Source organism: Vulpes vulpes, chromosome 4 (assembly GCF_048418805.1).
Source record: "Vulpes vulpes isolate BD-2025 chromosome 4, VulVul3, whole genome shotgun sequence".
NCBI classification, from domain to species: Eukaryota; Metazoa; Chordata; class Mammalia; order Carnivora; family Canidae; genus Vulpes; species Vulpes vulpes.
The window spans coordinates 111,528,170-111,556,032 of NC_132783.1; the positions used below are offsets into that span (position 1 = coordinate 111,528,170).

Here is a 27,863-nt window from a genome sequence, read left to right on the forward strand (position 1 = left end):
TTCTAGCCTCCAGAAAGTAAATTTCCGTTGTTTAAACCATGGGGTCTGTGCTATTTTGTTATGGCAGCCTTAGCACATGAATATGTTTTGCTGCCCAATTCTCTCCCATTGTGAAAATGTTTCCCCTTTCTATCTGAAATCCTTCAATATTTTGCCAGGTCCCTGCTTCCCAGATTGTGCCCAGGCGTTATGACTGCCTGCAAGTCAGTGGTCCTTCTCCTCTGGGAGTCTTGTTGTTGTTATTTGTATATATCTAACATGGATTTCTATGTTCTTAGGCCAGTATTTTTCAAAGCATGTTCCAGGAGAGGGTCACTAGTGTTGCAGAGAAAGGTGTTCCTGAAGTCATGGCCACTAGGCAATGTGGTGCTATTCTAGGCTGATTAGGTGCCGCAGGACTCACAACACTGGAGATCTTCAAGAAGGGAAAGAGCGTGAGGTGTTCCCCAAATCCACATGGCCACAGAACCCCCTTTTCACTGAGCATCTCTCAGGACTATACCAATTGCATTCCATCTACACCAGCTCAAATATACAACCCATAATGATGAGATTCCTTGGAAGGTGGTGACACATGGCTGAAAAAGATTGCAAATTTGTGAGTCAGGCCCCTCAAAGTACCCCACTGGGACATTATTGGGAATCGGGATAGTAAAGCTGGAGGGGACCTCAGATTATTTTGTCCAAGTTGAAAAAGAGGGAACCAACGCCCTAAGAGATTAGAGGGCTGCCCAAGGCCAGAGCCAAAGGGGAGTCATAATGCCCTAGGACTCATCTTTAGGAAAGTTGCTGCTCCATTAAATATGAGACTCCAAGTACCAGTGTTGGTTTTAAACTCAACCTTCTAGTATTCTTGTGTCACCCTTTCTGATGAGGGGGAGAGGTACCTTCAGCCTGGGAACTCCCCTGTCACCATGCTGGGCTTTTTCCCGATACCAGGCTCTGCTCTATCTTACCCAAAACCCTGAAAAATCCAGTGGCCCTAAGTCTAGGTTCGGGGTCTGGCCTGGCTGATCAGTTCATGCCAGCATGAGAGAAAAAGCTCAGGCTTTGAAACTGGGTTCAAATCAGAACTGTCACTTAGTAACTGTGCGGAAACACACTGCAGAGCCTCTCTCTCCAAGGTGGGATCTATAACACACAGAGTGGCTGCGGCTGATTCAAAGAAATGGAGGGATGGGTTTTAGCACGGTGCCTGAACACATCAGGTCTCGTTAAATATTAGTTCCCATCTTTCCTCTGAAACAAGGGATTATTCAGTGAGACTATGAAATCCTGAAGAGCAGGAACTACCAGCCTGTATCTTGTCCAGTGTAAGTCAGTTGATAAAGGTCATGCCCCCAGGAGAAAGCAAAACAAGCCATTAGTTTAGGATGCACTGACCTGCTTCCTATTCCCTATCTCCTTCCATTCTCTTTTGGGATGTTTCCTTAGTCACAAGTGTTCATGTGACCTTCCACAGATCCATGAGCCCTGGAATAAGACCAGGAATCAGGGCCAAGATGCTGGTTTGGAAGCAGTTTTAATGGAGATGGAAATGTTTATCAACTCAACACAGATACCCCAAAATACAAAGCAAAATATCATCTTCAGCTGCATAGCAAATATGGTTTAAGAATTTAACATCATTATTTGATCACAAGCGTAAATAGAAGTCACCATAAATAAATGTAAATTCATTGTACAAAAATCCCCAACAACTCTTAATACAAATATGGTACATTTGACAGTTTCTGAAACAATTTTTTTTAAAACTTTTTAAAACCTAAGATTTTTTTTTCCTGGTTCTTAGACACACACAAAAAATCAAATCAAAAGGTGGCAGGAATATCAGAGAGGAAAGAATATTAAACCTGTTTGGTATTCATAAATAAATGCTGCCAGCGAGTGAGGGAAATGAAATGTCTCTCCTTAAAGTGAAGACCTCAGTTTACCAGGGTCCAATCTCCTGAAGATAATAGGATTCTACCGAGGGGGTTAGACTCAGGTTTACGAATGCAGGACCTAGGGGCTGGCTGTTGAAAAAGCAATCCCATCAAACGGATGATCCAAATCTCCACAAAAGCAATGGTCAAGGATTTGGAATAAACTCTAGGATTTAATAGTTGGTCGCCTATCTGAAATACCCACTGTCCCCAGACAGGAGTGAAGATTCAGAACACTGGTGCTTAGAGACTTTAATGTGGTTTTGGAAGGCATGTTTGACCACGTGGCATAGCCTCTCCCTTTCGCCTTTGGGACACATCTATGCTCATCAAGAGGAAAAAAAAAAATCAGAATAAGATAAGTGGCAAGTCCAGACAGGAGGCTGCCAGTTTCCACCCTGGACGGTAGTTTTCCTACCCTATAAATATCTTCTTTCATGGCTCAGAGGGAATTCAAAGTCCAAGGTGGGGAGTGAAGAGACCCTCTATGGCAGTGGTCCTCAGATTTCCATGTGCAACACAACAACTGAGAACGCTTGTGGGAAGTGCAGATCTCCCTGCTACTCTCAGAGATGCAAACTTAATTGGTTTGGGGTCAGGCCCAGAAATCCAATGTGCTCGTCTCAGGACATCCTGATGTAGGCTCTTGGAGCACACTTGGTGAGCCCCACCTGTCTCCTCCCCGGTAAGCAGAGTGTATCACACAACCCTCTTGCTATGGACTGTTTTTGCTCTTTCCATGGGGTTAAAATGGGCCATCTGACTAATGGTTATCATTTCCATTTATCTGCCCTGAGGGAGGGGATCAGTGCAGTTCTATTTTTCTCTCCTTTCTTTGCCTACCTGGGTTGGGGGAGAGATATTAAATGTCTCACTTTATATTTTCTTACAAGCTCAGGGTCACAGGCTCCCTTTGAAGAAGAGATGCTCTGTAATGAGACATTCTGCAAAGACTTTTGGTTCAGAGAAATCGAAGTAGGTATGCCCCTGTGAGCAATGCCACATGCCTCAAAATCTAAGTTAAGGAACACTAAGGACGTTGAGAGCAAGAGATAAAACATCCCAAGGATCTTTCAGCTTCTAGGACGATGAAAGTCCCGATTCACCAACACAGGATTCCTTTTCTGGGAGTGTATCCTGGTATTAAACACTCATTGACAAGTGTTACTTATATTCCTTACCTCCCTGACCCCAATATGCTTTGGGCTTCTGTTGAAATAACCTCTTAATAATTTCTTTCTCGTGGGAGTTTGCCTTGATGAGAGTCTGTGCAGAGAAGTGGTCCCTAATTTGGTCACCGGCTAGTGCTGAGGGCAGTACAGCTGAACCGTTTGGTGCTGCATTCCCAGTGTCCAGCTACTCACGGTATTTGCTTGATGAATAAAGGAACCACTTCCTCATCAAGCTGAGATGGTCTAAGAGCTTTTTGTTCGGGGTTAGGGAATTCCTGGCTATGTCAATAAATACTGCTTCTGTACAGCGGGCCTGACCATCTTCCTACCCTAATTCCACTCAGTGAGATACAGCTGTGAATGCATTTCTGAGTTCTCCCTTGGAGCACCCTGAGAGGGGAGTGTGGTTTGGGGAGTTCATGGAAGGCCCAGAGCCAACACCATCTATCACGGTGCCAGTACCAGGAACCTTGTCTTTTGTCTTCCGTGGCTCTTAGCGTCTGGTCCACGAGTACTGTTGGTGGTAAGGGGCCAGAGGAGGGGAAGAAGCCAAGAAGTGGGGACACGCCTGTCAGGTCAGACTGATATCTTGAGGTATAGCCATGCTCTTGTCTCCAGCACTAAGACTTCCCTCCTGAGGTCACATGTGGGCACCAAGTAGGAGGTTATCATCTGGGAGGAGGTCTTGAGAAGCAACCACGGATGGGGGGGCAGGGCTGTGAGATGAAGAAGGGGTGAAACTAGGGCTCTTAACACAGCTGAGGGAAAAAAGAAAAGAAAAAGCACATACTGCCCTGTTTCTTTTCATTTTTTTTTCATTTACGCTATGGAAAAACCACCATGGAGATGTCATGGGAGAGCATGCACAGGCCCAGCCCTTGGGAGGTGTAGATGTGTTTGGGGAGGTTCTTGTTTGCTTCCAGGCTTATCCCATGTGCTGTCCAGTCAGACCCTGCTGCAGGCTGGCCATGGCTTCCTCTCTCCTGCTGCTTCTTCTCCTCCAGGTGAAGGATCTGCAGGATCTTCCACCTAGCAGGTGGTGGCCAGGGACTGGTGGATGGGTGGCTGGAAGCAACGCACATGCTCTACGGTGGAGCTGTCCGTCTCCACGGATTTCATGTACTTGTTCAGGATGGCAAAAACCTCATTGTTCAAGATCTGGTACTTCCTAATTCTGTCGGCCATCTTCTTCAGGGGCTGCAGATAGACAGGGATGTGCAGGTTAGGGGCAGGAGGAGGGGACAGAGAAATAAAAAGCAAGAGCAAGAGAATTCAGTGAGGTTGGGGTCCAGGGTCCTGATGCTTCAGTGATCAGGATACTCTCTTGCTTACAGACCTTCTGTGGGTTTCCAGAGCTTAGCAATCAAATGTTAACTTGGCTATAAAACCTTTTGTCAGTTTCAAAATTTACTACAAGGCTACAATAATCAAAATAATATGGCACTGGCATGAAGACAGCTACAGCAAGCTGATCCCTCTTGTCTGGAATATTCTCCCCACCCTGCACCCCATATTTTGCCTGGTTTATTGGCTGCTGGTCATTCTGGACTCAGTCCAAACATTTATGATCAATGGAATAGACAGCTCAGAAATAAACTCTTCCATATATGGGCAAATGATGTTTAACAAGGGTGAACAAGGGTGCCAAAACCGTTCAACAGAGAAAGGACGGTGTTCTCAATAAACGGTGCTGGGAAAACTGGGTATCCACATGCAAAAGAATGAAGCTGGATCCTTACTTTATATAATATACAATATAAAAAAACAAACTTCAAGGTGGTTTAAAGACCTAAACATAGGATCTAAAACTATAAAACTCTTAGAAGAAAACAGAGAAAAATCTTCATGACATTGAATTTGGCAATGATTTCTTAGACGTGACACATAAGTAATAAAAGAAAACACAAACCACATCAAAATTGAAGACTCATCTGCATCAAAGGACACTATTAACAGAGTGAAAGGACAATCCCACAGAATGGGTGAAAATATCTGCAACTCAAATATTAAATAAGTGATTAATATCCAGAATATATAAAGAATTCTACAACTCAACAATAACAACAAAACAATCCAATTAAAAAGCAAACAAAGGACTTGAATGGACATTTCTCCAAAGAAAACAAACAGCCAATAAGCATGTGAAAAGACGTTCAACATCACTAAATCATTAGTGAAATGGGAATTGAAATCAGAATGAGCTATGACTTCATATCCATTATGATGGCTATTATCAAAAACTCCAGAGAACACCAAATGCTAGGAGGGAGGTGGAAACACTGGAACTCTTATGCATTGCTGGTGGGAATGTAAAATGGTGCAGCCACTACTGAAAACAGTATGGCAGTTCCCCAAACATTAAAAATAGAATTAGCGTGTAATCCAGCAATTCCACTTGTAGGGAGATACCCAAAAGTACTGAGAGCAGGGGCTTGAACAAATATCTGTACACTCATGATCTCAGGAGCATATTCACAATAGCCAAAAAGGGGAAGCAACTCAGGTGTTCATTGATGGATGAGTAGATAAACAAAATGTGGTGTATACATACAATGGAACATTATTCAGCCTTCAAAAGGAAGAAAACTCTGATACAAGCTACAGCATAGTGGACCTTGAACACATGATGCTAAGTGAAATAAGCCAGTCATGAAAGGGTAAATACTGTATGACTCCTCTAGATGAGGGACCTTGAGTCGTCAAATCCTAGACATGGAAGGTGGAGGTTAGGGTTAGGTGGTTACCAGAGGTTGGGGAGGGGAGACTGGGGGTTCGTGTTTGGTGGGTGTAGTGTTTCACAGTTTGGGAAGCTGAGAAAGTTTTGGAGGTGAATAGTGGTGATGGCTGCATGACCGTGTGAGTGAACCTAATGCCACCACGCTGTACACTTAACGATGGTTCAAATGCTTAGATATAGTTTACCACAATGGCCAAAGAACCCCTTTATGAGGAGGCTTCTGCTTCCTCCTCCTTTCGGCTGGTCCTAGGGACCCAACTCTTTGTTCCAGCCATACATCTTCATGTCTCTGGGCCTATGCTACAGCAAGCTGATCCCTCTTGTCTGGAATATCCTCCCCACCCTGCACCCCATATTTTGCCTGGTTTATTGGCTGCTGGTCATTCTGGACTCAGTCCAAACATTGTCTCCATGGGAGGCCTTCTCTGACCACCCGTTGCCTCAGCTCAGTTTAGACAGCCCTTTTCATTTGCCCCTACAGCAGCCCCGCTTACCCTATGATGACGCTTCTCCCATCCCTGTACCGGCACAACTTCCTTGTTCAGTGACAGTCTGTGTGGCTGCAGTGCCAGCATCAGCAGTCTGGCTGGCACAAGGTAGGGGTAATTCAGGTCTGGAGCCTGGCCCGGCCCTGCAGGGTGACCTGATTTATCCCAGCAGGTTATGAGCAAGTGACTCATGGCTTTCTACGAGAAGGTCCCCGACTGCTGAGCATCTTTGTACCTACCTGTGGTGTGGGGACTTGGCCTCCATAAGCAGTTCGCCCTCCTTCGCAGATGAAAGCCTGCTTGTCAGGCCTGGCCCCACTCCCCAGGCCCCAGCCCTTAGCTGCTTACCACATTCTTAATGACCTCATCCTTCCCATCTTGCCTCTGTACTTTTAGCAGGTGGTAACAGAAGTCAAACAGGTCAAAGCGACGCTGTTGTCCCAGCAGGACAATGATGGAGCAGCCAGCCCAGTTCAAACCATCACCAAAACATTGCCTGGGAGTGAGGAGAGAAAGCAGCTGGAATTAAGGGCAGGGGAGGGTGGGGGAAGATCCTCATCTTGGGCCAGGAGTATAGATAGTGAGCCAGCCAGTCCTTGGGTCAATCCTCTCAATCTGTAAAGTGGGTGCAAGGTAAGACGTGAGCATACATTTGCTTTGATCCAGGGACTATGGATATATTACAAGTCTCTAACCACAGAGAGGTGCCAGCCTGTCGGCCACTGATGCTGTATACACTTGGAGGGAAAAAATTCAACCAGTCCTTGAGATTTCTGTGGCTGATTCGAATTTGGATGAGAATCTGTCTCGCCTCTATAAGGGAGCCAGAGGAATGCTTGTGAAGTGAAGGACCCTTTTAAACCTGCAGACCAAGCGGCCTGTGGAGGTTGAGCAGGCAGGGATGGGCGTGCTGTGCGGGTGAGCAACTGCTGCTGGGCCGTGGGGGCTGCGAGTCCTCTGGGTCTGGGAAGCTTAGCCTGCGTGCCGCAAGACCTCGACAGCATCCTGGGCAGGTCCAGAGGCTGCGGGGTCATCTCTCTGCTGTTTTTCTTATCCTCGAGCAGCAGCTGCAGCCCCCTAGGCAGGCTTCCCTGCTTCCCCATCACTTTGGCTAGAAGCGCAGGCCCAGCAGCTGCTCTGGAAACAGTTTGTCCAGCCCAGCCCAGCCCAGCCCAGTCCCAACAGCACTTCCTCAGGGAAGCCTTCTCTGGCCTTACTCGCTCATTCTCAGGGGCTCTTGGCTCCTGGAGCAGAGACCTTGTCTGCCTTCTTTATTGCACTACTCTTGATGGGTAGCTGGGTGAGGGAAGGAAGAACTGCAATCTGCTTCTGTCTTTTCTGATGACAAGATTGGGTTCCTTTAGAAGGTTTCTTGGTTTTCAAGAGTAGAGGCCTCACGAGCCAGACTAGTATGAGCAGTTAGGGCATGACGCTCTCCTGAGGAGGCACTTGTTGCTTTTCCTGGAATGTCCTCACCTCCTCTCTAAGAGCTGAATCCCAGACAATGTTCAACGCTCAGTTCTACTATGTCACTTACATTCCAATAACCCACTCAGCTCTCTTCTCAGGCACCTGTTGCCCTTCCTGCCTTTGCTGTATGAGGCCAGGAACCATCTACTTTTGCTCAGCACTGGTATCTGTCTGGCACCTGGCACACAGTATGTATTCAATAAATAGTTGTCAGACAATCTGTCCCTGATCACTTTTCTGGTTGAGCCCTGGTAGCTTGGTGACTCTTGGTTGGGGGAGACATGGAAGCTGGGTGGTGACTCGCCATTCCCCGAGGGTACTCACTCAGCCGTGAACTCGTTGGTCCCCACCGGAATGCAGTAGACGAACTGCATGGCGCTCCAGAGCCGGTGGAACTCCACACACTCATCGACGTGCATGACTCCATTGGTGGGCGGTGGGCCCCGCCAGATGGGGTCCTGCAGGTAGCTCCGAATGCGTGTCAGGATGACCTCAAACATGGATAGGCCACAGCACAACCGCTCTTTGGTCAGCAGGTCACCCTCCCGAGCGATGGCGATTTGCTGGGAACAGAGAAGTACATAAATCTTCTATCCTCACCCCAGACCCCATCTTCCACCTCTCACCAGAGATTCCCATACCCTAGGGCTGGCTGTACCTGGACATCTCACCCAGAGCTGGGCACTAACTTTGTAGGTCCTAGTGCAGTAGCAGGGAGTCTTGTGATAAGACTTACTTGTGGTAAGTAAAATCTAGGAGCCATCAGGGAGGAAGAGTCAAACTAAAAAAAAATCCCAGTCTACCACATAATGAAATGCTATGTATCCACTGAAAAGATTGAGTCGTTCACACTTACTGAGAGTGTGTATAATACATCAGGCCTTGCTCTGAGCTATTTATTCCTCATACCAACCCCAGGAAATACATGCCATTGGCATCCCCATTTTACTGATAAAGAAACTGAGGTTCAGAGTGGCAGCCAACGAGTGGTAAAAGCTGGGATTTACATCCTGACAGTCTAGATCTATGAGTTAAATTGTTAAGTGAATATAAAGCAAGTTTCAGAAAAGGATGTATGCTATAATCCTATTAAAAACATCAACAACAACCAGGAATGGGATCATACCCAAAAGACTTGCCATACATCAAAAACTTGGCACTGCCCAACCACCCAAGAAGGAGGACACAGTCGATTAACTTAATGTCCAAAAGGGAAAAATAAACCAGTTGCTCAGCATAAATAAAAGTATTCCTGCAAAGAAAACAAAATAAAACAAAAAACAAAAAACAAAAACCCCATCAACAACATGTCATCCACAGGCAAACAAACAAAACTATATGTGGTGTGTGTGTGTGTGTGTGTGTGTGTGTGTGTGTGTGTGTGTGTATAAACTAGTTTAGAAGGAAATGTCAACTGTGGAACAGATGGGCTTGGAGAAGCAGGCAAGATTTTCACTTTTTACTTTAAATATTCCTGTACAGTTGAATGTTCTACAATAAGCATATGTTAGTCTTTTAAATTTTGCCACTGATTTTACAGGATCATTTCCTCCCATTAGAAGTCCTCTGACCACTGTAAACTATCTCTATTAATAATTTAAACTGGCTTCACATCTGGGTCCTGGTTATTGCATAACTAATAATCAGCTCACTAGACAAGCACATCAAAACACATTACTGTCTGCATTATGAGTAAAAATGTCTGGGGGTGGAAGTCTCAAAACCATTTGCAAATAGTAGATAGATTTTAAAATTTTAAGTCAAAGTAAGGTCTCGAAAGCTAGGGACATGGCTAGAGGAGGCTGGCCTCTGAGACGGAGAGGCCCATAGGGCACTCATGGGGTCTGCTCTCCAGAGGGAAGTCCCTCCAGACAGCTCATTTTATAGAGTACCTGGAGGAAGCCTACCTGACTTCTCCCTGTAAGGTCCCACTCTGGAACCCCTACAAGGAGTACAACCTCTAAATTAATCCACAGGGGGAAATAAATCAGGAAACATAACCCTGGGGCGTGTTAGAAAAATGGGCCATGAGCTTAGTTGTCATGACAACCATAAACTGAAAGAAGTCTAGGACAAAAAATGTGAATTAGGGAAGACAACATGTGTTTCAAGCATGAAGGAGAGGGAACCCTGGATTCACGGTGACTCATCTTGATTCCGTAGGCAGAGAAAGCTCCTGAGCAGAGATGAGACCACTCGAGTTGCCACAGTTGGCTAGAAATAGGTCTTAAAAAAAAATCCTGAACCTAGTACTTGATTCTGTTCTTACATTAGGCAACACTTTACGCTGGTATTTGGACCCTGAAAGGGCTCTCCACTCAGAGAGTGCCTGGTACAGAGAAGATGGTCAGTAGATAAATAAAGGACCCATATTTGCTCTCAAGTCATGAATATTCTTCATAAATTAACACAGAGACTTCTGGTTTACTAATTAATCTCCTGTGCATCTAGTTAGTCTGAATCAATCCCCAGGGCCTGACAACCATGGTGGGAACTAAAAATTAGCAATGGGGTTTTGCTAGATTTATAAATCTACAGACAGACTTTGAACTCTGGTGACCAACCAAAAGGGCCCCTGATGGAAAACATTTAGGGGCTTTGCCCTTTCCTCAGAAAATCATTCACCCTTCAGTTTCTCCTGAGAACTGTAAAAGTAACACACAGTCACTTGGGTAAATATGGAAAACCACTTTCAAAGAAGTCATAAGAAAATAAAAATCTCCCATAAACCCCATTACCTAGGAATCAGGTTATCTTAAAATACAGATCTGTGATTTGTGTTAATGTGTGTGTGTGTGTGTGTGTGTGTGTGTGTGTCTATATTTAATAGAATTTGGATCATATGGTCTATCTTGCTTTTTTTTCTCTTTAGATAGCAGCAGGTTACAAAACCATTTCCTTCAATATTTTCAGTAACATAATTTTTTAATGGTTACTAAAATGGCCACTGATCGATCACCATTTATTGAGTCTTCTACTCTTACTGGTTATTTTAAAGTGTATATAAGTTTCATTATTAGAGACAATTCTTAAGCAACCATCCTTATACATAACACTTGTCTCTGATTATATTTTCTTAGGATAAAATCCCAGGAGTAGGACTCCACAGTGGAAGTGGGCACATATTTTAAAAGGCTTTTGCAACATAGTAGCCAACTAGTCCAAAAGAAAGCTGCCTCAAGTCTGCTCCTTGTACACTTTCGCTGTTGGCATTTATACTTTTTAGGGTGTCAGTTTTCTTCCATGTCCTTTTTCTTATGGGTGTGTCTATCCTTTTTGGCTTGCTTTGAAGAAGCGTATTAATGACTATTTGCAGCAAAGGCCACCACTTTGAGACTTGGTGTTATGTACATATATATATTGTGTGTGTTTCACATAAATCTCATCCATTTCTTTTCTATTCTACTCAGCGGGGTGGGGATTTTTCTTCTTCTGCCATTCTTCTCTGAGTTAACAAGGGAATAGAAAAAACATTGTGAAAATAAATGTGGAAATAAATTTCTGCACAGAATACTCTGATTACATTTAGTACCGTTTGGAGGAGAATGATACCTTGATAATCCTTTATATAATACTTTGTGTTTTTTAAAAGTCTTTTACTTGTCCTTGTTTATCATAACATTCATGAAAGGCAGCTTCTTTTTTTAAAATTTTTTAAGATTCCATTTATTTATTCATGAGAGACACAGAGAGAGAGAGAGTCTCTGCCACTCTCTCTCTCTCTCTATCTCTGCAGAGGCAGAGGAAGAAGTAGGCTACCTGTGGGGAGCCGGATCTGGGGTCTCCAGGATCACACCCTGGGTTGAAGGCAGGTGCTCAGCTGCTGAGCCACCCAGGCATCCCTCATAAAAGGCAGCTTAATGAAGGCCGCAAAGCAGGTGTTAGCCCATTTCAAAGGTGGGGAGACAAAGGCTGAGACATTGTCTAACACCAGATTATGCATTGGTTCAAGTGGGAAGCTGGGATGAGGCTCACTGCTTTCCACGATAGCACCTTAGCATGTCCCAGAAATAAATGCAAACAGTGCAACACCATTAAAACCTCCTGACTTTAAACATTTATTTGTCAAAATCTCCTCATCACAGACTTAGCTATTATGTGAGTCTCCTGAATCCCAGCTAGCTTGGAAGGTAATATTTCATTAGCTTTTCTTTGATCTCTGGGATGGCTAAATTTTGGGCTATTCCTTTGAGGGCCTTAGAAAACTGGCACTTCCTCTCCAGCAGAATGTCTAGGCTTTTGTTTGTTAAAGATTCGGCATTTGACAAATGGAGATTTCTATCAGTCCCAAGGAAATGGTGTTCACCAGAACAGGGAAGGAATTCACAGTCTTCTAAGTGGAAACACATGCCAAACCCTGGGTGCGAGAGGCCAGATTCTTGTAGGATGACACCAATAACAGAGCAGACACATTTATATGTCGCTTGCTGGCTTGGGGGATTTCTCCCTAAAAGGAAATCTTTAGAGGACTCCTCTGTTCAGCCTCTCAAGGCCAAAAAAGAAAATGTGTGTACTCCGCAGGATCTGAATTCTCCCTGTGGTGACTCAAAGAACCCAAATGCCACTGAACATTTAGTCACCATTTCCAGTAGGAGGTGGGTGGCACGCAGGTGGTCTGGCGAGGGTTGCTCATCAGCGTGACACCTGAGCAGATTGGGTCCTGCAATGTGCTCCAGATACTTGCCCTGATTTTTGAGAGAAGAGGCTGCCTTCTGCCCCCTGCTGAGGGTGTGAGTCCTTCAGACTCCTCAGCTTTTGTGATAAGAACAGAGAGGATCCCTGGAATGCAAGTCCAAGTGAAGATCTGAATCCTAAGCCTTTTAAAAAGTTGGCAAAGGTGAATAAAACAGACCACCCCAGCTTGTCTCACCAGGATGCCCCAGTTCTCCTCCTTCAGAATTCCTCCCCCAGCCTCTCTACAATGTGCCAGTTACTCAAATCAGTTTGAAAGGAGCCAGCACATGCTTTTGTTGCGTCCCTCCTCTCTTCTCTTCTTTCCTGACTCCTGCCACAGTCTCTGAGTTCTCTGAGGCAGGAGTCCTGCTCCACTCATCTCCATGTTCATAGCAACTGGTCCTGGTTTGGAAAAGTTAATTTTATTTTCAAAGATTTTATTTTTATGTAATATACACCCAATGTGTGGCTCGAACTCATGACCTTGAGATCAAGAGTCACACACTCGAATGACTCAGACAGCCAGGCACCTCTGTAAAACTTCATTTTAATTACAGAATTAACTTATGAGCTTATTTGCTTTTGAAAATATTAGAACATTACAGATAAAGCTGAGGTCTCCTGTGGTCATCATTCTATCTCTGTCTCTTTCATCTCTCTTCAGAGAGTGTCGCCATTACGGACCATGAGTATGTCATGTTTTAGGAAAAGTTTCACTGAAAGGTTTTTGTTGTGTGCTTTCTTCCCCTGACCACGCACTTATGATCTGTCCACACTGTCACACCTAGATCTCATCTTTCCTCTTCATTATTATGTAGCCAGGAGTCAGCATTCAGATAACTTTAAAACCTGCTATTTAGTCAAATAACAACCTCTACTGGTTGTTTCTGTTTGTTTTTTTTTATTTTAACAAACAATGCTATAGTAAACATCTGTGTTCCCATAAATGTTTTTCTAGCAAAGATATCCAGAAGTGAACTGCTGGTATTTGGGGTGTGTGGGGTTTTAATTCTCAGAGAGGACTTAGTAGAATTCCCAATACCTAACAGGAGCATATTAGATACTTGTCTGACTTCCTTGTTTCTTGGAATAATAGTTGATACAGGTGAGAAGAAAGAACTCAGGCCTGAGAAACAGCAAATCTCATTCCAGACGTGACCCTGCCACCAACAGGCTTTGTAGACATTCTTCCCCACTGTCTCTCTGGGCCTCAGTTTCCCTGCCTGTAAAATGAGGGGGTTGGGCCGAATGCTTTCCCTCGAAAGTTCCTTTTGGTTCTCAGAGTCTGTGATGGAAGGATCATACCTGAGGGGTCCCCAGCCGCTCTATCAGTGGGACCAGGTGAAGCGGGGCATACTTGGCTTCCAGGCGTTTCATGCGGACCTCCAGACGCTCCCCTTCTGCAAAAGGAGCAGCAGAGCAGAAAATGAGATTCAGGGTGCCCTGGGGGAACTGAGGAAGGAAAAACTCTGAGAGGACCGGTGATGGATCTGTGTCCAAAACATGCATGGACTGTGTAGAACTGTTCTCCTTCATTCTAAAGTGTGATCAGAACTCATTATAAGGAAAAACATTCTGTTTTCTCTGTCCAGTGATAGATTATATATACCTTGTGGGGTGGTGAGTTCCTCATCATTCAAAAGAGTTAAACCAAGGCTAGGCAGGAATGCACTAGGGATGATCTAGAAGCACCAAGAAACAAGGCTTGGAGTATCACTTCCAATTCTGCAATTCTGTGAATACTGAATAGCTGCCCAAAGCTTTATTTAACCTTTTGCCTTTCTGACTGCAGGTCTGAGTTTATTGGGATTAAGCAAGCATGAAGTTCAAATGCAAGTTGGCTATGTAGCTGTTGTTAGTGGTTTCTTACCTTTGATGTAGACTCTAGGTAAGATATTCTGGAAGGGTGCAGCATGAAGCAAATCACAGACTTCCTCCTGAGACTGCAAACAGAGATAGAAGAAAGAAAGGGAAAACAAGTCACATTTTAAACCACAAAGAATTTTCACTTCTAAAACCTTGAGCGTGAGCACCGCAGTCAGCCAGGGTTCAAATTTTGGCTCTTCCTCTTATTAGCTATGGCACCTTAGGAAAGTTGCCTAATCTCTTTGAGCCTATTTATTTACCTGCAAAATGAGGGCCAGAACAGTACTTATTTAAGGAGTTTTTGTAAGGATTGAGTGAGAGAATGCGTAACCGTATAGCATAGTCCCTGGCACGTCATGAGTGTGCAATACATTTTCATTATAATCTTATAAGGAATTTGTTGAGGATTTCAAATGAGTGACAGAGGAATTGAAGAGAAATGATGGGCCCCAGACTCTTTGTCTGGTTGGTTGTGAGGCTTGTAGGCTCAAAGCAGGTGGTGGGTCAATCTGCCAATCCACTGATGCAGATGATTCTGTGAAAAGCCTGTGTCTGTTTGGTTTTCTCCACACCAGACACCAGCTAGTGAGAAGAGAGAAACTAGAACCCAGGACAGATATGTTTTGATGGTGACTTGTTATGCATAGAAGTGAGCTTTAAGACAGCTTAAAAAAGAGGGGAAAGTCTGGGGAGGACAGACATGTAAGAGATGGTTTAATGGGCTTGCTGTCCCGGGATCAGTTTATGAACACTGGATTTCAGAACAGAAGACAGGGTAAGGGGACCTAGAGAAGCCACCCTCCATGGCTCATGGTTTCTCTTCTTTAAACTGCAGGGATTTGGATTAGGTAAGATCCAGGCTTCATTCAACTCTGGCACTCCTGGATCCTAAGCATGTGAGAAAATCAGGATTGTGAGTGCTCTTGGCTTTCCTCACCCAGGCATGGGTGGAATATGCCATCCTAGAAATCTGGAAGGCTGGCTGCTCAAGAGGGGAACCCCAAAACTCCTTTTATATTCTAGGTCAGTCCTTGAAATGAGGCTAGCAGAGGAAAGACAAGTGAACCCTTCGAAGGGACTGACCTGAGTGTAATTCTCAGTTTTTTAGCCAGAAGGGAAAATTTCCCTCTTTCTTAATTAAACTATTTCTCTCATAACCACTAAATCAAATAACCTAGTACTGATAGTTCTCAACTCAGGTCCTTGGATTCATCATATAATCTAAAATTTGGCTTATTGGTCATTCAGGCTACTCTTTAATTTACTAATTAACATTGTTTGACTTTTCAATGATGAACCAGCCTTGCATTCTGGGAATAAACCTCACTTGGTTGTGATGCATTATCCTTTTTATACATTGCTGGATTTTATTTGCTTATTTTTACTCTATATTCACGAGGGACACTGATTTGCTGTTTTCTTCTTAAATGCCTTTGATTTTGGCATTAGGATAATGCTGACCTTCTAAGACAAATTGGGAAGAAATCCCTTCTTTTCTGTATTCCGGAAGCAACTGTGCAGAATTGGATATCCAACTGTGCAGAATTGGGCACTTGAGTGCTCCAAGTCTAGAATTGGGGTTGGCGAAAGGACCCATGTCCTTGATAAAATTTCTTTAATAGACACATGACCATTCAGGTTACCATTTTTTTCTTGAGTAAGTATTGGGGGTTTGTATGTATCAAGGACATGGCTCCTTTCACCAATCCCATGCTCCAGATTGGATATCTAACTCCTTGCTGGATATCACTGCTTGGATATTCCACACCTCAACATTTCCAAAGCTGACCTCTTCCCTTTCTCCCTGGGGTTCCTCTGCTCCCAGAATGACATGATCATCTTATCTGCCCAAGCCTAAAATCTGGGGCTCATTTTCTCTCTCTTCTTCACTTTCCAAGACCATTAAGTCCTCATATCTTTTGCTTCTTTCTATGTTCCTTCCCACTGACCACCACAATGCTCCGAACTCCTTAAGCACGAGGTGCTGTCTCTAGTTTTGCCTCTTCTCCCTACTGAGTATAACAGTTTCTCAATAACTGATTAATGAATGCATATTTGTTATCTCATATTTTCTTAGATGAATAAATTTGTTTAGCCACATAACCAACCTCCAAGTATGAGAATATCATTACATACACTCACCCAACAGATATTGGTTGAATGCCTGGCACTGTTCTAGGCTTTGCAGATATGATGTTGAACAAGTTAGACTAGATCTTTGCCCTCATGGAATTTATGTTCTGGTTGATAGAGACAGATAAAAACAAGCAAACAAATCAGAAAATTTCAGATAGTGATAAAAGAAAATAGGGTAAGAGTCTAGAGAGTGACTGGGCATGGGGAATGGACTGCTTGAGGAAGGGTGGTTAGGGAAAATCTTTCTGAGGGAGAGATATTTGAAAGAAGATGGAATGAAGTGAGAGAGCCAGCCATGCAGATATGAGGTAAGAGCATTCCAGTACAAAGGCCCTGGGGCAGAAAGTAAGCTGGACCATAGAGATACCATGCTGGGAATCACAGGAGTGCTATGAAGTCTGGATTTTTCTGAAGTGCGATGAGGAACTATGTAGGTATTCTCAGCAGAGGATTGGTTACAATAGTTTCAACTGCCAAATTTTCCTCTTTCTTCTTCTCTTCCAAAAATTTCAGTTGCTCCTACAAATGTCTTCTTACTAGAAAAGTTGCTCGTTGCATGAACTATCAGCTTTCTCTTTTAATAATGAGAATAAAATTGACCTTGGGTACCACCTCAGGGGATGGAGGAGAGGAATGTTCTGGGTCCTCTACAACAGGAGCAATGTTATTGCTTTACTCATTTTACATGATGAGCTTCTCCTTCAGATTTCTTTGGGAGGGACAAGAGTGTTCCATTTATCCCTCTCTATACATCCCCCTGTCCTCCAGTTAGCAACTATAGGATCAGAGGTGCTTTGGGGCAAGTGGAGGCTTCCTTGTGGCATGCTTCCTGTGTGCTCTCTACCTCTTAATGCAATTTGCTAATGAAGGTGAGGAAAGACAGAAGGGTGTGTTTCCTATTAGAGGTGGGAAAGTGTCTGCCTGAAAGGTCCCAAAGGCTGAGCTATGTGGTCATTTGCATAGTGAGGTGGCTACACACCTCACAGCACCTTTTGGGGAAGGTATCTATTTGGCATTCCTTAGATGAGGCCATTGCAACTAATTAAAATGTCTGGTTTAGGAGACATAAAGTCTTATGTCAGGGAGGCAAACAAGCCTCCATTGTGGGTATCCATGCTAACGGTCAACTTCCTCCTTATCTAATATCTATCTTAAAGGATCCACACTTGGACTTCCACTGTGCCCCCGGAACCCTTGGCCTGTGAAGCGCCCTGAGTATGGGTTTCTTCTCCATTCACTCCTGGTTCCTTCTGCTCCAGCCATAACAGCTTTTGTTATTTGAATGCCCTATCTGTGCACCCATCATAGAGTTTTTTTTACCTTCTCTCTGGAATGCTCCCTAACCTATCTTTTGCCCACACTCTCTTTGCTCCGTAAATTCCCACTCTCCTTTCAGATCTTAATTCAACCATCATTCCTTCAAAGGAGACCTTTTTAACCCCCTCAAGAAAGGGGGGGTCTGAGCCTGGGCACATTCCTTTGTCATGTGTCCTCAAAGAATCAAGTTCTTTTCCTTTCAACACCTGAACTCAATTTATTTTATACTTTATACTTGCCTACCCATGACTGTTTGATTAATGTCTACCTCCCCCTACTGGAATTTAACCTTCATGAAGGTAGGGACAATGTCTTATTCTGACTGTATTTTATTCCCAATAGTTAGCACAGTGTCTCATAGATAGCAAATGCTCAGTAAGCACGTGCAAAAAAAGCTAAATGTTGGGACGCCTGGGTGGCTCAGTGGTTGAGTGTCTGCCTTTGGCTCAGGGCATGATCTTGGAGTCCCAGGATCGAGTCCCACATTGGGCTTCCTGCATGGAGCCTGCTTCTCCCTCTGCCTGCCTCTCTCTGTATCTTTTATGAATGAATAAATAAAATCTTTAAAAAAAAAGCTGAATGTCTGCAGCATATAAAGGAACTAAAACTTAGGACAGAATCTCTCCTACTTGGGGTGTGGGCCCATATTATGCAGGCCTGCATGTTTCCTTTTATTACTAAGGAAAGTATTTTCTCTTCAGTTTTACTGATTACTCTGTATAAATTATATGAAGCATTAATGTGTGGTGGGATTTTCAGGTGTCCTTAATTTTCTATCCCTCTCTCTTTATGTTTTTTCTTACTTGTATATATTTACTGAATTTTTTAAAAAAGATTTTATTTATTTTTTCATGAGAGACACATAGAGAGAGGTACAGACAGCAGAGGGAGAAGAAGCTCCCTGAGAGGAGCCTTATATGGGACTAGATCCCAGGACCCCAGGATCACAACCTGAGCCAAAGGCAGATGCTCAACCAATGAGCCACCCAAGTGCCCTATCTACTGAATTTTCTATATTGAACATATATTACTTAAATTAATTTGAAAAACCTCTGGAAGTACCTACTTTTTACCTTTAAAATATGGAGCTTTGAGGGTTTTGAACTGGAATTAGAAGGAAGGAAATGAAATCCTAGCATGCCACTTGATCTAGCAAGGAATAACATCTGCACAGACTTAACAATGTAAATAGTATATATTTTTGTTTTGTTTTGTTTTCTTTAAGCTACATTTAAGGACAGGTTACAGATGCAGAAGAAAATACAAGGGTTACAAAAATACGGCTTTGACCATATAATAGTAAAAGTGAAGCTGACGCGAGGTAAGAGGTGGAAGTGTTAGAAATGGAAGTTGCGGTGTGTGTGTGTGTGTGTGTGTGTGTGTGTGTGTTAATTTCCTCATCTTGCACAGAAAGGAGTCAAGATACTAAATAATGTTTCTAAAAGAAGCAAAGGCGGTATAAGTATATTATCTCTGATTCCAAAGGAAGCAACAGAAGTAATAAGTAACATAATCAAATATTAAAGAGGAAGAAAGAGGAGAGATTTAAATCAACTAAAAATCTCATCTTTCCAACTAGGGAGTATAAGTATTGTCTAGAGTTGCCAATTAAAAAAATAGAAGCTATCCTATTATTAAGCAGCATTATGGTGAGAACAACGAGAAGAACCAGAAATAGAAATGATTACAACAAGTTGCCTTGGGGACTGGGATACAGGTGGGGAGAGGTGCAGCAGAGCCAAGAATGATGTTTCTCATCATAAACTCATTTGTATTATTTGATTTATCATGTGCAATTAAGAACAATTTAAATGGAACGAAATGAAGAGATTGGATTAAATGGTCTCTAAGGGTCTTTCCCTAGAACTGAGAATCTATATCAACACGTTTGCTTTGTTCTTCAGGGAACGAAAGGCAATGAACATTTACTGAACACTAACTATGTGCCAGGTGCTTTGTACCCGTCATCTGCTTTGCACTTTAGAATATCCTATGAGGTAGCTCTTACGATCTCCCTCCAACACACCAGGACATTGAGACTCTTGGGGAGGTGACATTTTCCTATACAGGTCCACATGGCAATAAAGAGGCAGTAGGGCTGACAGGGTTAAGAGCAAGAGCCACTTTCCTTTGACACCCATTGCTTCTCCATGGCAACCCATGCAGCCAAAGCCTGAGGAAATGTGGAATATTTTCCCCCCTCATTATACATGCACATGATGAAAAAAAAGTATAGTTATCAAAAATAAAAACAGGAGATTGGTTAGAATCTCATCACCTGAGAAACTTTTTAGCCTCACATCTGATAGGATCACATCATTTGTTGCTTTATTTACTGGGCTTTTAGTCACAGCTACTAACATTCTTGAAACTTAAAAAATTCTGACACACACACACACACACAAATATGCATTTTGAAGTATGAAGAGTCTTGAGCTATCTTCTAGCTGATAAAACACGGAGTTACTAAAACTACTCTTCTGCAACCCCCAGACATAACCTCTATTCTGGATTTGTGTAAATAATTTCTTTGCAGGCCACTCATTTTTTAAGGTCTGCTGGTTGGAAACCAAGGTAAATAATAACTGGATCGCTCAGGGTAATTTACACCTATAAATTCCTTCTTTCCCTACCCTCCTAACCTCCATGCATCCTCATCCATCCCTCAGAGCCCCACTCAAGCTTCACCTCCTAGGTCGTCTTCTAAGACCCTCCAGTCTACAGTGGTTTTCTTTTTAAAAACTTAGCAAAATCCTTATTCACTCAGGCCCCATAAGCTGTCTGTAGGTTGAGCTAATCTAGCCCCAGACTAGGGCCCTAAAGTCTGTGGTTCTGATGAAGAATCAGAGCAGTGTCTCATATCCTATGATACCACTGATTGAGAGAGAGTCTTCTTGGAGGGACCAGTTATATGCAAGACCCACATTTGCTCTGACATGAGAGGACAGCAAAAAGAATATACAGAGCATGGGCATAATATTATCTAAAGACCAAGCAGGATCTGAACACCTTCATTCTGGCTAGGATATAGTCAGCACAGAAAAGAAAGAAGTCATTCATTCATTCATTCATTCATTCATTCATTCAACAAATAATAGGCATCTATTATACACAAGTCTCTCTGCAAGGGGTGGAGACACGATAGTGTGGGGGGACAGACCTGATGCATGGTACTTGTCAAGGTGATGAGGAAAACAAGTAAATGGAAAATTGTGGCAAGTGGTAGAGCTGGGTCTTGCATGGGGCTATGGCAATGCATAAGAGGATGATAGGGAAGGCTCTTCAGAGAAGGGAATACTAAGCTGAGACCTGAACCAGGAGTAAGTGTTGGACAGTTGAGGAAGAACACTTCCTGCAAAGGCCAAAGAGTGACAGGGGCCACGGTGGGTGAAGGGCTGACCACTGAGTAAGAAGCTTTCCATGCTAGAGGAAGATGGTATGAGCTGAGGGAGAAGGGGAATCAGGAGGCATATGGGGAAAGATCTTAGAAGCCTTGCTCAGGCATCTGAATGCCACCTTGCTGGTTTCCATCAGGGAAATCTGCAGTTTCACCTTCTGTCTGTAAAACAGAAAGGATTGGGATAGTGGGGAGTGTGTGTGAAAAGAGGTGTTGGGATAGTCTAAGCAAGAGAGAGTAGGGAGTGGTGGCAAAGGAGACAGAGAGGAAGGAGCAGACATCGGAGACCTGATGACAGATGGGATACAGGAGCAGAGAGGGAAATGACATCCATGACCACATGCTCACAGGGTCCAAGGACACAGTGGGTTTGCAGGCAGCAGGAAGTTGAGATCAGATCTGGGTAAGGGGATTTTCTGAGGTCTGTGCACGTTCAAGAGAAGACATCTAACAGGCAACTAGAGGTATGGTGTGGGGCCCCAGAATCTGAGGGGTAAATCCGAACTTGGGAATCATCAGCATGAAGATGAAAACTGACTCCAAGAGGGGCTAATACACCAGTATGAGGGTAGGCATGGGTGGGCATTTCTCAAAGTGACCAGACCCTTACACATACTTCAGCTCTTCTGACTTCAAAGAAAGAGAGGGTGCAAAGAGATCAAGGTGAGACTGATAAATTCTGGACACTTCCATGTCTACCAACATACTATGTGATGAGAGAGGACAGGCCATCTTGCAAACCAGGTGTGGGGAGGAAGGCTACTCCTACTACACACTTGGTGCTGCCTCTTTCTTCCTTCCTTCACTTCACCAAACATCCACTGAGCGCTAGTGGTCTGAGACCCAACCTAAAGGCACAGAGGTAAGGATGGTGTCCTCTACAGGGTAGAGAGGGGCCTGGATGCTGCAGGAAACACAATGCCAGGTAAGACCAGAAAAATTAGATTTGAATAAAGTTTCCAAAGTAGTGGGGGAAGACAGCCCAGGACACCTGTGCCTGGGAAATAAAACAAAGGACTCTGAAGACTGGGAAGAAGGACAGTGACATCAAGTTCCTTGTGGAGAGCAGGCATTTGATAAGGTATGTGCTAAACTGGAGCTGGAGGGGAGGAGATGGTAAGGGCTTTGGGATGGCTGGAGAAAATGGGCCAGGTCCTGAACTACAGGAAAGGTGCAACCACAGACAGAGGAGAGATAAGATCAAAATCAATGTGAAGCAGGAAATCATCTGCTGGGGCTTGTGAGGGAGGGGTGGACTGAAAAGGCTGCAGGCAGTCAGGAGCCAGGCTCTCCATCTTGGGGACTTGTCAGAAAGGCCCAGCTGAAACCTCCTTGCTCTGGAAAGAGAAAAGGGCCTGCCTATGAGGCTGTGACTTTACATTCATCACTTCACTTAACACAAAGACTATGAAGTAGGAATAGGTTTCTCTGCAATCTGGAAGTAGACCGTTCCTAATGAAACCTTTCCTAATCCCAAATGGCATACAGCAAAGAAGTAATGACACTTATTTTACATGGAAAAAAATTCTGAACATTCCCAGACCCCAAAAACAACCTCTCTCAGGCTTCTCTGATACCTCACAACACATCTTTAAGGGATGCGCAGAATAGAGATGAAGCATGGATAAAGCACAGCTTAAAGCTCCGGCAGCTTGATGCTGAGATGCTAAGTGGAGTCCCCAGGAAGGGGTTTGGTGCAGCCACTCATGTGCTGCCTCTAGACGGACTTGCTGCAAAGCAACAGCTGAGTGCGGTTCTTGCTTTCCACCTTTTTTTTTCCTGAAAGCAATATCCCCTTTGGATTTCTGTGGTTCGTAAAAACAGGTACCACCATAAGGTCTTTCGTGAAAGCAAAGGGGCAGAATGCAAACTTCAAAAAGCAGGGGATACTTACACTTAGCCCCAGCATTTTGGGGTGTGGAATCTACGGCTGAGAGGATTTCATCACTCTCTTGGAGTCTCATAGCTATTACGTACAGAGGCAAAGCTTGAACCCAGGATGTCTGAGTCCTGAGATATTCTTTTCCAGGAGAGCACCTGGGAGTCAAGCTGATATCAGGCTGAAACAAACTGATGTAACTTGGCCTGGCCTTTTCCTTTGGCTCCTGATGCATTTCTGGGCTTATTCTGTGCAAGGTCTACAGATTTAGTGACACTCTTTCTTTAACTGTAAGGCGCTGTGTATTCTTCTGGATATGTGCAGAGTATAAGTAAAAGACCTGAGATCTCTCAGAATTTTCTTGCTGACCTGGGCCTGGCTACTGGGCCTCCTTCCTAAACCAACCTTACCCTGTTCTTTCATTCTGCTCTACTGCTGAGTTATATAGCCTTGAATGAGACAGATCTTTCTTCAGAGGGACAAAGGCAGGTCAAGAACAAGTGCCTGCAGCAAGTTTCAAAACGGGAATGCTTTTTTTTTTTTTTTTTTTAAGTTGCAAGTGGCCAGTTAGAACCTACTGGGTAGTAAATGTCCTTACCATCTGAGTTTCCCTTGCTCATCATTAGATCCAGTGGACCCTGTCCCGCATCCCCTAGGACACATCTCCTTCCCAACCACTGGACTACACACCCCAAATGCGAAGGCCTGGTCTTGATGTGGCCAATGCAATAGCAAAGATCCCAGGGAATGACATTCATCGCAAATCACTTGGAATGAGAAATGAGCAAATTCATGGACTGGAAAAAAATGGAATTAAGCCTGAGCTTCAATTAGAACAAAGACTCATGGTCCTCCTTGAATCATGCTGCCTTGAAGCAGAAACAGCTGACTGGTTAATAATACCCAGTTCATGTCCTATGGTTTGCCATATTTATTTTTTAATAATTTTATTTATTTATGATAGTCACACACAGAGAGAGAGAGAGGCAGAGACATAGGGAGAGGGACAAGCAGGCTCCATGCACCGGGAGCCCGACGTGGGATTCGATCCCAGGTCTCCAGGATCGCGCCCTGGGCCAAAGGCAGGCGCTAAACCTCTGCGCCACCCAGGGATCCCGGTTTGCCATATTGTTATATTGGACTTTGCGTCTGACCAAGAGGAAGTGGGCATTTCAGCAGCCTCCTAGATACCAAAGCATGACAGATTCTAGGGCCTACAATATACGACGGCTAGGCAGTTTCGGGGGGGGGGGGGGGGGGCGGGTCTCAGGCCACTTTACTTTCACTGGGAGATAATACCATCTTGTCAGGGTTTGTGTTTATTTTGGGGGGGAGGGGTTAATGATTTCCAGCAGAGATGACAAAAAAGAATCACCTAGGATTGTTATGAATGGTTTAAGAAGAGAGAATACTGTCTACTCATCCTAGGGAAGGCCAAGTATACTACACACACCAGAGACTGACTGTTTATAATGATCATTTTCTAGCAAATGTATTTTGTTCTTTAAACATCAATATTTTTATTTGAGAGAGAGAGAGAATGAGCAAGGGGAAGGACAGAGGGAGAAGCAGACTCCCTGCTGAGTAGGGAGCTCGATGTGGGGCTCCATCTCAGGATCCTGAGATGAGGACCTGAACTGAAGGCCATACTTAACCAATTGAGCCACCTGGGTACGCCTCAAACATTAATATTTCTAAAAATTTTTAAAAAGATTTTATTTCAGAGAGCGAGCGAGCACATGCACTAGCATGAGTGGGGAAAGAGGCAGAGGGAGAAGCAGACTCTGCTGAGCAGGGAGCCCCACAAGGGGCTCAATCCCAGGACCCTGGGATCACGACCTGAGCCAAAGGCACATGCTTAATGGACTGAGCCACTCAGGTGTCCCAAAAATCAATATATTATGATAACATTTCAAAAGAAAGAAGTGAAACATCTTGAGGAAGGAGACCTTTTCATGATTTACCTGCAGGCAACATATATGCAAGCAGTGGTCCAGGGGTCCTCTCCCAATAATCCATGACTTAGGCAGTGGTTGCTTTTGGAAAGGATTCTGACAACATATTCAGGCTCAGCAGGATTGATTTTTAATGTCTGCCTTGGGCTAGCATAGGGACAATGGCACTTAAGTCACAAATTTGTTATTCTTGACCTCTAAAAACCACCACCAGCACCACCACCACCATTTTAGTTACTTATGTGTGCTAACTGACCTGATATTTGTCATTTTCTTCTGGAAATGCATCAAATACTTAATTTAGGCGAGGACTGTCCCCTGAAACTATTAATTTGGCAGATATTCCTCCTGGCTTTACTAAGATACAATTGACATGTTAATACCATGTAACTTTAAGGTGTACAATGTGATGATTTCTTAAAAAGGTTTTATTTATTTCAGCGAGAGAGTGACAGCAAGAGCAGGAGCAGGATGAAGGGGAGGGTGAAGGGGAGGGAAGGGGAAGAAGCAGGTTCCCACTGAGCAGGGAGCCTGATGTGAAACTTGATGCCAGGACCCTGGGATCTTGACCTGAGCTGGAGGCAGATGCCTGACTGATGGAGTCACCCAGGCACCCCTGTGATGATTTGATGGTTGTGAAATGGTTACCACCACACATCTTTCACCATATTTCACAATTACCATTTTTGTTGTGGTTGTAGTGGGGCGATCATTTAAGATCTACTTCCTCAATGGCTTTCAAGTATACAGCACTTGTATATTCTGAATTAGAATTAGAATTAGTATTGTTAAAAAAAAAAAAAAAGAATTAGTATTGTTAACTCTTGTCACCATGCCTGGACCTTACATCACAGTGGGTATGTTTTTAAAGTTGTTACTCTAGCCCCTTTCTTTTTGTTGCTCAAGTATTTATGCTCATTTTTGGAAAAAAAGAAAAAAGAAAAATGCAGATGCATTTTTTTTTAAGGAAGAAATTTATAATCCTACCACCTGGGGGGTCATCACTGATAACCTTTTGGGGTTTATCCTGCCAGGTTCTTCTACATGTATAACATTTAAGTATGTATTTTAAAATAGTGGGGTATAAAACACCTACTCTTTTGTAATCTCTTTTCATCACTTAGCATATACTATCAACATCTTCCTATGTGCAGTACAGAGTTTCTCATTTAATGTGTGTCTCTGTCTTTGTTTTGGCCTGGAGGAGTCTTGTTTTCCCCACATCCTTTCCTGAGTGACCATTTTACTTACTCATATTATTTGATAAATGATTACCCACTAAACTACTGGCTCTCACAGCATTATCTTTTTCAAACGCATCTCAGCAGACTTTGTATTTTAGTGAGGCTTTTTTAAAAAAGATTTTATTTATTCATGAGAGACACAGAGAGGCAGAGACATAGGCAGAAGAAGCAGCTTCTCCTTAGGGAGCCCAACATGGGACTCGAGCCCCGGACCTGGGATTGTGCCCTGAGCTGAAGGCAGATGCCACCCAGGCATCTCTAGTGAAGCTTTTAAAGATCAGATAACAACAACAAAAAAATAAAGATCAGGTAACATTTCAAATCAAAAGTCTCTAACAGGAGGATTTCAAACACTGTTGGAAATGGGAAGAGATGCTTTGGTTTGGGGGTGATGGTGAGAGTCCTCCTGGTACCCCTTGAATTATAACACCAAGGAAGTAAATGTCAATAGGCATTACGGTAGAAACCAAGAAGGTAGGATTTGGCTATACCCTGACGAAGACCTCCCGTGTACCTTGGTTTCCTTATTTGTACACTGACCTTCTGGGTCTGATGTGGCTAGACTGTACACAAGGGAGAGGGTATATAATAAGAGATGAATGAGGTTGGAGGAAGAGTCATGGCTGAATTTTCTGGGCCCCTGCGTCAAAGCTGGGGGCTAGAACTTTAAGTACAATGAGAAGCCATCTGTCAGTTTTAACCAGGAAAGTAACATGATCTAATTTATAATTGTCTGAAAGCGCTTTTGCTGCTAAATGGAAAATCAGCTCTGCCATTTTATTCCCCAATGCTTTAAAATTCCATCCTCAACAAGAAGGGTAAGGCAGTGACCCTCAAATAAGCTGGGTCTGAGACATTTCTCTTAAATTGCACACAGGGAGAAGGCATTATTGCTTTCTTTTCTCTAAAGGACCCTGAAGTAGAGGGAAAGCCTCCCCACCACCACCTATAGGAAGAGGCCAGCTGACAGTGGCATTCTGGGTATTCTCTTAGGGCCACTCACAAATCCCATATGGTCTCTTTCTAATTTGGACTGGACAGCTTTCCCGACTTCATCTGCCTTTCCGTGATTCTACACTGGTATTTCCTACTTATAAATCAAATAGATGGGTAGCATGAGAGTCGTGGCTGAGTTCAGCACTAGCAGATGCCTCTATAAATTAAAAAAAATGAGGTCAGAAGTAGCTCCTAAGCATACGTTATCAAGAATAAATCTCACCAACTAGCAGAACTAGCTGGAAAAAACAAAAAGCCTCATAACTTTTCTTCCTCCTTACACACTGTGACCTTGTCTGCTTAGTGATCTATTTTCTTCTTAACTTTCCAGATCCCATAATGAAGTTTCCTTTCTCCCATCTTGTGAAAAATACTGAACATATAAAATTTTAGAAAGAACAATGCACATCCTTATACTCCTGACATAGTCACAAAAACCCTTTCTTATACCATTTCTGCCTTGATTCCAAATGTTTTACTGAATCGCTGAAGGCAAGTTGAAGTCATTGCATTACTCAGCTTTAAATACTTCAGCATGCAACTCCTAAACCCAAGATTATCCTCCTATGTGACCTCAGTATTATGAGTGCCTACATTAAAAAAATTT

General features: G+C 43.6%; 1 protein-coding gene across 12 annotated transcripts in view; it reads right to left on the bottom strand.

The window, feature by feature from the left end:
* Window positions 1-1,503: 1,503 nt before the first annotated feature.
* The window catches only part of CYFIP2 (cytoplasmic FMR1 interacting protein 2), a 132,585-nt gene continuing 106,225 nt past the window's right edge, over window positions 1,504-27,863 (bottom strand). For all 12 annotated transcript variants that reach the window (XM_072756754.1, XM_072756750.1, XM_072756756.1 and 9 more), the window contains 5 exons: window positions 14,337-14,409; window positions 13,772-13,866; window positions 8,117-8,355; window positions 6,671-6,818; window positions 1,504-4,294 (listed from right to left, as the gene is read on the bottom strand). In XM_072756754.1, the coding sequence (XP_072612855.1) occupies window positions 4,127-4,294; window positions 6,671-6,818; window positions 8,117-8,355; window positions 13,772-13,866; window positions 14,337-14,409 (723 nt within the window). In that variant the 3' untranslated portion in view covers window positions 1,504-4,126. The remainder of the gene's footprint in view (window positions 4,295-6,670; window positions 6,819-8,116; window positions 8,356-13,771; window positions 13,867-14,336; window positions 14,410-27,863) is intronic.